Source organism: Hyaena hyaena, unplaced genomic scaffold (genome assembly GCF_003009895.1).
Source record: "Hyaena hyaena isolate Hyena2069 unplaced genomic scaffold, ASM300989v1 scaffold_131, whole genome shotgun sequence".
NCBI classification, from domain to species: domain Eukaryota; kingdom Metazoa; phylum Chordata; class Mammalia; order Carnivora; family Hyaenidae; genus Hyaena; species Hyaena hyaena.
The window spans coordinates 133,128-143,991 of NW_024080761.1; the positions used below are offsets into that span (position 1 = coordinate 133,128).

General features: G+C 49.4%; 1 protein-coding gene across 1 annotated transcript in view; it reads right to left on the reverse strand.

Annotated features, from left to right (window-relative positions):
• The window catches only part of TGM3 (transglutaminase 3), a 36,512-nt gene that overhangs the window by 20,972 nt on the left and 4,676 nt on the right, over positions 1–10,864 (reverse strand). The window contains exons 3-6 of the mRNA XM_039237711.1: positions 3,308–3,502; positions 2,711–2,953; positions 1,959–2,077; positions 601–729 (exon numbers count right to left, since the gene is read on the reverse strand). Coding sequence (XP_039093642.1) covers positions 601–729; positions 1,959–2,077; positions 2,711–2,953; positions 3,308–3,502 — 686 coding nt within the window. The remainder of the gene's footprint in view (positions 1–600; positions 730–1,958; positions 2,078–2,710; positions 2,954–3,307; positions 3,503–10,864) is intronic.

Below are 10,864 nucleotides of genomic sequence, written 5' to 3' on the forward strand. Positions count from 1 at the left end.
TGTGGAAGAACTGAGTGCATGCAAGAGGCCCTGGCCAGGCAGCTCGCAGACTTGTTCTGGTTTGACTTGGGCTGTGCTATGAGCAAGCCACCTGGGTTCCTTGAGTTTCCCCATCTAGATAAAGAGTGGGTGGGCCCACTGCCTTTCCAGTCTGACATTTGAGCACTCCACTGTGCAGGGCTTGGATCAAAGCCAAGGCAGGTTGATCGCCCCGACTCACTTGGGAACCCACCTTTCTCCCTAGGAGGCCCAGCGATGGAGCAAACTTCCAGCTGTGCACCCTGCTAGCCTGGGGGACGTTGCAAGGGCAAGCACCCTTACCATCTGAGAAAGGCCTCAGGATATATTGGAAAGGGCCTTGGGGCCAGGCAGACTCGGGTCCAGTTCCGCCTCTGCTCTTCACTCACCATGTGTCTCAGGCAAATCCTTGAATTTAGAGGAGTCTCATACTCCATGGGAGCAAAATGGGATGGCAACAGCCACCAGCTCTGTTTTGTGAGTCTTCAATGAGACGACAGATGGAAAGGGCACAGATTCCTACCCCATAGTTGAGTTTGATCTACGGGAGCAACAAGTGACTATGATTTTCCTGCCACTCACCATTGCACTCAGCACTCGGCTAACATATTTGGGGTCGCTTCTGCGGGCCACATCGGTAGCAGGGTCACGACGGAAATTCAGGCTGTGATCCAGGATCGAGAGGCAAATGTCCAGGATGCCTTCTTCAAACTGTTCCAAACGGGACCATCCGTTATGATGAGAGAAATGACAAGCAGCGTTAGCTATTTAAGGGTACAGGATCTGCACACCGATGGGCATCACAGGAATGACTCAGGCCCTTTCACTCTGTGGCCTCCGGGACAGAGACTAGCCACCTCGCCCAGCCTCTAACCTGCGAACTCATCCGGACTCCTCGCCTTACATGAGGGCCCGTGCCAAGGTCCTGAAAGTGGCTAAGACTCCTGCACTGTCATAGCCTTGGGAGCAAATCACTTAGCCTGCCTGGGCCTCGATTTCCCCATCTGTATTACAGGGGATCAGGCCAAGCTCATCTCAAAGTTTCCATCTGGCTCTGACTATGATCTTGAACATAGTCTTCAGACTCCTGGGAGCTAGTTATAAAGATAAAATGTCTCACTAAAAGAAGATTTTGAAGCCATGCTCCCAAAATAAGACTCATTTTTTGCCACTGCGTCTCAGAGAAGGCTGCACTTTCTCCTGCCTTAGGGTCTTTGCATGTGCTGTTCCTTCCGTTTCCAATGCATTTCCCCAAAATATCTATCTGGCTCCCTTCCCTTTTTCAGGTTTCTGATTCAAGGTTACTTCCTCAGAGAGGCTTTTTCAGACCATTCCATCAAAATTAGCCTGCCTTCCATCCCTGGGTACACTATATGTCCTTATGTACTTTTTCCCCTTTTTTCTTCCTTCCAATAAAATTTGACCCAAACGCCAAAGTATAAAACATAGAGCTGACTTGCTCTGGCTGCTACAGATTGGGATCTGGAGGTACATGCTCTGCTCCCTCCCTCCTGGAGAGCCAAGGCACCCCACCCATTCTGGTGTCTTCACCAGACACAGTGGAGGGAACCCTTGAATATTTTCTAGGCTGAGCAAACCTGAGAACTCTGTGGACTCAGCTGAGGGGATAATGAAGGACCAAGAGGCTCCGGCTTTGAGAGGCCAACCTCTCACCCTAGGGAAGTTTTGTCATATTCTTACACAGAATGATTAACAGAAAGTACATTATTATCCCAAGTGCCTCTACTAGGTCTTGTCCTCATTTGTCTATCCTGGCACCAGTAACACCTCAATGAAGAGTTTTAGCTATATATTCGTTTGGCCCACTAGATTGTGTCCTGTCTTCTGAATGAGTAAATGAATGAACAGAAGGGCAGGCAAGTAGACAGATCTGGGAACTTCCACTGGGACCGCCACAGAGCTCCTTATGACCCCTTTACCTGTCCGAAGTTCCAGCCAACCATGCTAATTCGTTTGGTGTTCCCCACATAGATGATGCCAGCATCTTCCAGAACGTACTCCTCTCTCTCAGCTTGTTTACTCATAAAGACACCATCCTCTGTTTGATACAAAAATCAAATATCAGGAACTAGAATCTTACAGAGGACTATAGAGACCAGTTCTCCCATTCCTGAGTCCTGGCCTGGTGTCTGGAGCAAACCACACCTGTAGCCCTTCTACCAACCTCCACTAAGGAGCAAAGTCTGTGAGCTCTAATGCTCCCAACTCATATTGTGGGAACTATAAACTTGTAAGAGAAGCTGAGATGAACTGAAGGTCAGAAAATGAGACCCTAGGAGTGAGATACTTGCTCCTCTGGGCAAGAAGCTGTCTCCATGTTGTAGAATTATACTGCGGTCATTGTAATTGTTCCTTATAATTACACCACATGATGCACTTTGTAGAAACTCATGAGATTCCCACGATAGCCCCAGAGGAAAGACAGGATTCCCATTTAATGGTAAGAAATTTGAAGCTCAGAAGGATAGAGCACCTGCCCAGACTTACAGAGGTGATTAGGTGGCAGAACTGGGATGTAAATCCATGACTTCTGACTTCTGATTTCTACGCTATTTCCATATCCCACAAACTCCCGCTACTCAAACTTGAGCCTATAAAAATCATTCCCCCATATCCTTTCCATCAGTATTGCTTAGCTGATGGCCAGGAGTATGGCTGGCTAGGTGCCTACCTTGCGACCAAGGGTTAAAGAGCAGTATGAACGTCCCAAGTTTCCGAATAAGTTCATTGCCCTGGGAGGAGATCTGGGCGCTCAGTGTGTACTGTCCGATGGGCGCGTTGGCAGGACTGGAGATGGAAATGGTCAGCACGTTGTCCGTGTTGGACACGAGCTGTGCACTCCAGCCATTGCGACTCCTCCCATTGGAGTGTGAAAACACAGCCTTTGTCTTGGCTGACTCTGAGGGGTTAGGCCCTGTGGAAGAAGACAGAGGATGATAAAAACCAAGCCGTGCTGGCCAGACAGTGGGGAGCCATCAGATCCCACCATAACCACAGGGGCACTTTGGAGGGAGATGTCATCCCCTGAAGCACCACGTAAGGGGACTGGAAACAACTAGAGAGAGCAGGCAGACCAAATCTCTCTTGATTTGAAGAGTAGGACTCTTGGGCTCAAAGACAGGCAGAAACTTGCCCAAGGTCACACCAAGTCAATGGCAGAGCTGGGTTAGGACCCAGAGCCTAGTGGCCCAGTGTCACACCACCACCCCTTGGAGGGACAGCCCCAGGGGCTGTTCAGGTGTGTTGGAGGGGAGTGGGGAGCAGGTACCTGTGGAAGCTATGAAAACCAGATTGTCTCCACTGCCAAGACTTCGGTTCAAGACCATTGAGAAACTGAAGGGTTGGCCTCTGCGCAAGGTGAGCTGCTGGCCCGAGAACCTGTCTGTGTGATGTGCCTGCTTATTGGAGGTCACCTGCCAGTTGATACTCTGGAGGTCTAAAGCTGTAAGACAGAAGAGGGGACCTCAGGTCCTGGAAGGCAAGGAAGGTGGCATGGGGAAAGGCGGACGTTCCCCAAAGGACGGCTTTTGGGCGGGGCTGGTTGGAGAAGAGCCGAACTTCTAGGAGGAATCACATTAAAATTCAAAGACCCTGACGGAATGTAGTGAGCACTTCACCACCTTTTCCCTGTTCCGCCCCTCAGCAGCTGGGCCTCTCACGTGGCCGAGAATATCTTCTTTGCCACTAGACCGACTGTCACTTGAGCCTTAAGGAACAAGCCCTGCACTCAGCATGGCTTTACCCAACCAGCCAGGAGGACCAGGGAACCAGTCCTGGGTGATAATCACATTCTGTCGTTTTAACATCATTACTTTGGGGGGATGGGGCGCACAGAGAACTGGGAGGAGGCAATGTCTCTCAAATCTGCCACCCTGGTTTAGCTCGCTTGCTTTTTCCCCTTCACACCTTCCCAGACACCAAGTGCCTTTTTGCACGCCAACATCTGGCCAACGCTGACCTGTGTATTTCTTGCTTGCCCCAGATGTGCAGCACCTGGGTGTCGGCCTGGGCCTCTGTTGCTGGTTGAGGAGGAGAGCAAGACTCCGTAGTGCTCTAAGGGGCACTTCTAGGCCTGGAGATGGAGTTATCACTGGCCTGGAGGGGACTTTCAAATGCTCACTGGCAAGAGTGGTATTTAGCAACAAGTCAAAGCCCCAGGAGATCTCTGGATAAGACCCTGAGGACAAACACCTCGAACTCCTTCTTCTATGATGGTGGAACTAAACTGAGAAGGGTTTATGACACATGCCATGATGTACAAGGAGTGTTGCCTGGATAAACCTTCTGACGTTTTATCATCCATTCCTCTGCCAACCAAACTGTCTTCTGGCTTTATGATGGGAATGTGCTGACGTATCCCCATAGTTGTGCCGGGCACAACTTTTATTTTATATGTCTGTCTCTCTCCACCAGAATGTGCCTTCTTTTATTTTTTAATGTTTATTTATTTTTGAAACAGAGAGAGAGAGAGAGAGAGCATGTGAGCAGGGGAGATGCAGAGAGAGAGAGTGCCACAGAATCTTAAACAGGCTCCAGGCTTTGAACTGTTGGCACAGAGCCTGATGCGGGTCTCGAACCCATGAACCATGAGATCATGACCTGAGCTAAAGTCAGATACTTAATCGACTGAGCCACCTCAGAATGTGCCTTCTTGATCTTCACATTCTGATGCCTAGCGCTTTGCTTGATGGTGTTAGGACAAGTAGATAAGCCAATGGATGAAGGAATAACTGAACAAATAAAAAAAACTAGACATGCAATGGCCATCGTGACTACAGCTCAAAATTTAGTCCATAAGGAAAGGTGTGCAGGGTGTGTCCATTCACTAAACACATATAGAGTACCTAGTATTTGTAGGACACTACATTAAGCGCAATGTCGGGGGTGTAAACACATGTGAAAAGTGGTTTTAGTCCTCCAAGAGCTTCAGCCATGGGTAAGACAAGCCCATATGGGACTAAACGATAGAATGGGGTGAGTCCAGTCTCCCTCAATAAAAGGGGTCTAGGAGATGCAGGCAGAAAGGAATCACTTTCAGGTGCAGAGATCAGGAAAAGCTTCATCGAAAATGCCAGGTCTTGGAGAGACTTGTGTTAAATGCAAAGGGAGCAGCCTGTGTCCCAGAAAATGGGGAGAGAATCTGAAGGCGGGGCCAGCAGGTGTGTTGTTTGGCCCACACAGAGGCTCTGCACACAAGAGAAAGGTGAGGCGGGAGAGAGCGGGACTCCAAGGCAGGCCCGGGGCCAGGGGCTCCCGCCCAAGCAGCTGGGGAGATGGGCACAGGCTCATCAAAGATACTCTAGTGAGGGGCACCTGGGTGGCTTAGTCGGTTAAGCGTCCGACTTTTGCTTGGGTCATGATCTCGCGGTTCGTTGGTTCGAGCCCCGCGTCGGGCTCTGTGCTGACTGCCAGCTCAGAGCCTGGAGCCTGTTTCAGAGTCTGTGACTCCCTCTCTCTCTGACTCTCCCCCTGCTCATGCTGTCTCTCTCTCTCTCTCTCCTAGAAATAAATAAAACATTAAAAAAAAAATACTCTAGTGAAATGCAGGCTGTTTGGGGTGGTGAGCCAAAGACGGCTACCGGAGAGCGGGTCCAGGAAGTGATCTTGCCCCCAGCTCAAGGTACGAAAGATCCATTCGTTCACATCTGCCCATTCACTCATTAATTCATTCAACTGATAGGTATTGAAAGAATAGTGATAAGCTTTTGCAGAAACTCAGGGAAATAAAAAAACCCACGTAGTCAACAAGGATCTGTTGAAGAAAGAGAAGAGCAAAGGGAGGGAAGGAGGGCCAGACGGAGAGCAGAAAGAAGATGAATGTTCCCTGTACAAAAGTACTGAACGGCGACAGCCCAGATCTTAGACACTCTGGCAAACACTGGGCTCTGTATGGCTAGTACAGAGCTCGCTTGGTAGTTGTGTGGTCTTTCTAGGGCAGGGGTCCACCTTTTTAAGCCCCTGTCTTCTCCCAGTCCTGCCAGTTGAGATTTGGTAGACTTTTACTCTCTGTCTTATTTTAGAAAAAAGAAGAGCTCCAAGGAACATGTGGTCTCAGATCACAGAAGTCTCCGGAGATTCCTCATCCCCCACCCAAACCCAAAAGGACGTATACCCTTCTCCCCCAGGTGAAGCTCGCTACTTTAGACCATGAACTTTTTGAGAGCGGAAGGTAATAGTGCTCCACCAAGCACGGGGTATGGAAAGCTATAGCTAGTTTCTGCCTCTCCTCCAAGGGGCCCACATCCTTCTTTGCTCCGCCAAGGGTTATGCACTGTTTGCCAGGTCCCTAGTGGGGGCTTCTCCCTTTCATCTCAGAGATCAATGGCTTGCTCTTAGGGAAAATGACAAAGAAAAGGCTGAGCTCCAGGGAGCCCTGGGTGCCCATAGACACTGGTAGGAGAGGAGGGGCACTGTGCATGCCCCAGGAGGTGAGGCCTTGGCGTGACTATGATGATCTCCTCTGCATTTCCCAAAACCAATCATCAGCCCTGGCATGAAGGAACCAAACTCCCCAGGAGGGTGTTTGTGGGATACACAGGGCTTCTCTGAGCTGGGAGGTAAGGAGATGTGAGGCTCGCATGTGGCATCAGTCTACTGCATACCAACTGCTGTTAACAATAGACAGAGCATGTGGTATACATCGTGGGTGGAATCTTTATTCAAATTGGAAACTGACGCTCAGGGGGATAAATGTCTGATTAGAGGTCATATGCCTGGTAACTGGCAGAACCAGGTTCCAAACTCAGGTCTTATTGGCACTGTCCTGTGGCCGTGGCCCCTGGTTTCCTGCCTAGAAGGGGGACCCACGTAAGACCTTCAGTCCAGAAGTTACCCAGGTGGTGGGTGGACCTCACCATGCATTTTCCTCCCCGTTGGCATTTTCATTCTGACAAAGAGGAGACAGTGAGCACCTGGAAGGGAAATGTATTCCAAAACAGCCTCCACTGTATGGGGGTGTGTGTGTGTGTGTGTGAATAAAACGGGAGCAGCCTGCCCCTGCACCCCCGAGTGGACCGGGCAGCTTGAGTGCCAGCTCGTAAAGCCTCTGGTACGGTTTATGGGACCTTTCTCCTTCCACTGGCTGCCACCGTCAGTCATTGTCCTGTCTCTGAACCCTAGGATTGGTTCTGCCGGCCCCCAAATTGAGGATCTGGTCATCTTCTCTGTGGATTTCCTAGTTTCCTTAGGATGTTCCCCCCCTCCACCCCTTGAGGTACCCCTAATCACAGCTGTCTCTGCCAGAGTAGAAGGGAAGGGCAGGGAAGGGCAGGGAGAGGGGGAGGGACACAACCACACAAGGTTCTTCTCAAGTTTACAACCGCACAGACATTTATGAGCCTCAGGGCAGTTTTCTGCACCAGTCTGGACCCGAAGGAAGGGAGGAAGGGAGAGTTGCATGACTCCTTCAATTGACTCATTAACATACACTCTTAAAAAACATCAGAGGCCAGATCATGTGCTCACATCCTTATTCTGGATGTGAGCACGGGGAGGCCTGGAAGGTGGCTTGCCCACAGTGGGGCACCTCTGGATTGTCCTCCCAACCCCATGCCACCTCCTTGAGTTACTGCTTGACTCTTGTGTCACGCCTGGGGCAGTGCAGCTGCCTCACCCACCCAGAACTGCCTACATCTAGATCTATTGTTTAAGGAAGAAGTAAACTTCTGTCTTGTTTCTCGAAGCCATTGCTACCTGGGAACTCCCTGTCATTCACAACCAAACCTAATCACATATACCTGAAATGTAACTCCCACCCACTTGCTCTGTGGTCTACCTTTGGCAGGGATAACAAGAGAAGCACAGAACAGATTCCAGACTGTGCTACTCGTCACCTGTCTCCATCTTTATCAGCCTGGCTCTGTGATTGAATCACCCACCGCAGACAGGACAGCCACAGACGGAGGTTGCCAGGTGTGTGACTGGGGTTTTCACTTCCTTTTCCTGGAGGGACCACACCATACAGTTGCTGGTAGGTAGTCCAACATGACATAACTGATACTCAGGTGGCTAGGTCTTCCCCACCTGTCCAGACCCTATTCTCCATGTCCTGTCTCTAGACACAGACAGATTTCTAGAGCTAATTAGGGTTGATAGATATACCAAAAATTGTCAAGCTGAGTGTCTCCAACCATTTTGTTAGAGACCACATTAAGAAATACATTTTACAGAGTATGGGGTGCCTGGGTGGCTCAATTAATTTAGTGTTTGACTCTTGACTTTGGCTCAGGTCATGATCTCACAGTTCATGAGTTTGAGCCCTGAGTTGGGCTCTGAGTTGAGTGGAGCCTGGTTGGGATTCTCTCTCTTTCTCTCTCTCTCTGTCCCTACCCCACTCACACTTGCTCGCTCTCTCTCAAAGGAAGGAAGAAAGGAAGGAAGGAAGAAAGGAAGGAAGGAAGGAAGGAAGGAAGGAAGGAAGGAAGGAAGGAAGAAAGGAAGGAAGGAAGGAAGGAAGGAAGGAAGGAAGGAAAAGAAAGAAAGAAAGAAAGAAAGAAAGAAAGAAAGAAAGAAAGAAAGAAAGAAAGAAAGAAAGAAAAAGAAAGGAAAGAAAGGAAGGAAGGAAGGAAGGAAGGAAAGAAAGAAAGAAAGAAAGAAAGAAAGAAAGAAAGAAAGAAAGAAAGAAAGAAAGAAAGAAAGAAAAAAGAAAGAAAAGAAGAAAGGAAGGAAGATAGGAAGGAAGAAATTTACAGAAACATACATGGGTCTATAACAAAGTTTCACAAAACAATACTAACCTTTACTATATACAGTGTACTGATATTTTCTCTTCTACTTCTTTTTCTTTCTTTCTTTCTTTTTTTTTTTTTTGCTTGCCAGTCACAATCCACTAAACTGATTTTACAATCTTCTAATGAGTGACAACTGGCAGCTTGAAAAACAGTGATGTAATCCCATATTCCCATATTATAGGAAGAACACTGAGGCCCCAAAAGGGTTATAGGGTAATTGAGAAGCAGAGCTTGGCTCAGAAGCCAGGTCTGAAATCCTGGTCACTGCAGGGCTATGAACTACTCCCGATTCTCCCTCTTTTCCCTGTCACTCCCCTCTGGGCACCTGGAACATCCCCTAGCTCCTGGCCAGTGTCCCACTGGCCCCGGGCACACAGGGCTTTCCTCTCTGATCTCAGCTCTCTTGAGCCTGGCCCATTTCCCTCTGTCCTCCCCCCACGTTCAGACAAGTTCAATCCCCGTGCAGTGCAGGGGGTACAGTCCCTTGGCACCCAGCTGCTGGGAAGATGGGGTTCTGCTGTCAGCTGAGCAAGGGGCTGGCGAGGCCCCCTGGGGTGCTGGGCCATGAGCCCTGCCCTGGTGGTCTGGAGGGCCTTGGGCAAGCTTTTCACGTCCCTGACTTGTGCAGCCTCTGTCTGCAGAAGGGACACTGAGACCTGAACATTCCCTCTTGTAGGGTTATTATCGGGATCCAACACATTCCCATCACCAAAGCCTGGGCCCCCAGTGGTGCGGGCAAGGAGACAAATACCTTGGGATCCTTCCCACACACAATGGCAATAGCAACACAGGACAGAAGAGGGCTAGAGCATTTTTTATGGGCTGCCTTTGAGGGCCTCAGATGTGCCAGGCACTGTATTTTTACCTGCCTTGGGTCCTTCAAGAGTTACGAAGCCCCCATGCGATGTCGTTATTCCCATGTCACATGTGAGAGATTTGAAAGTCTCAGTCAGGTGCCCTCATTTGCCACATAGCATGTGCTCAGGCAGAGACTGGACCCGAACTCAGACTGGAAGCCATTTCTGCCTCACCACACATGTGTGGCTCCTGACATGCCACCCTCAAGCCAACCAAGGTGACTGTGGTGGCGATGACTTCGGCATGGCTCCAGGAAGCTGCCAAAGCAAAGGGGCCACGGGCGGCCTACTCCCTGGCTTGATATTACATGGTTAGGAGCAGGGGAAGGAAGAAGGACTCTTTGGCCCCTTCACTTCCCAAGCCAGGTGAGAAGCTCCTGCACCAGTGGTTCCCCAGCCTGGCCGCACATAAGAATGGCCTGGAAAGTGTCTTATTGGCTTGAGCCCCTTCCTAGACTAACCAAATTCAGTTCTCAGGGTTAGGGTCAGCATTGGTGGGTTTTTTTGTTTGGGGTTTTTTTTTGTTGTTGTTTTAAACTCTGCTGGTGATTCTTGGGGCGCCTGGGTAGCTCAGTCGGGGAAGCATCCGACTTTGGCTCAGGTCATGATCTCGCAGTTCATGAGTATGAGCCCCGTGCTGGGCTCTGTGCTGACAGCTCAGAGCCTGGAGCCTGCTTCAGATTCTGTCTCCCTCTCTCTCTGCCCCTCCCCCTGCTCACACCATGTCTCTCCCTCTCTCCCAAAAATAAATAAAACATTAAAAAAAATTTAAACTCTGCTGCTGTTTCTAAAATGCAAGTGGGATTGAGAATCACTCTCTTAGGAATCAAGAGCAAAAATGAACTATTGGGACTTCATCAAGATTAAAATTTTCCACTCGGCAAAGGAAACAATCCATAAAACTAATAGGCAACCAATGGAATGGGAAAAGATAGTTGCAAATGACATATCAGATAAAGGGCTAGTATCCAAAATCTATAAGGAACTCACCAAACTCCACACCTGAAAAACAAACAACCCAGTGAAGAAATGGGCAGAAGATATGAACAGACACTTCTCCAAAGAGGACATCCAGATGGCCAACAGACACATGAAATGATGCTCAGCATCCCTCCTCATCAGGGAAATACAAATCAAAACCACACTGAGATACCACCTCACGCCAGTCAGGGTGGCTAAAATGAGCAAATCAGAGGACTCTAGATGCTGGCGAGGATGTGGAGAAACGGGCACCCTCCT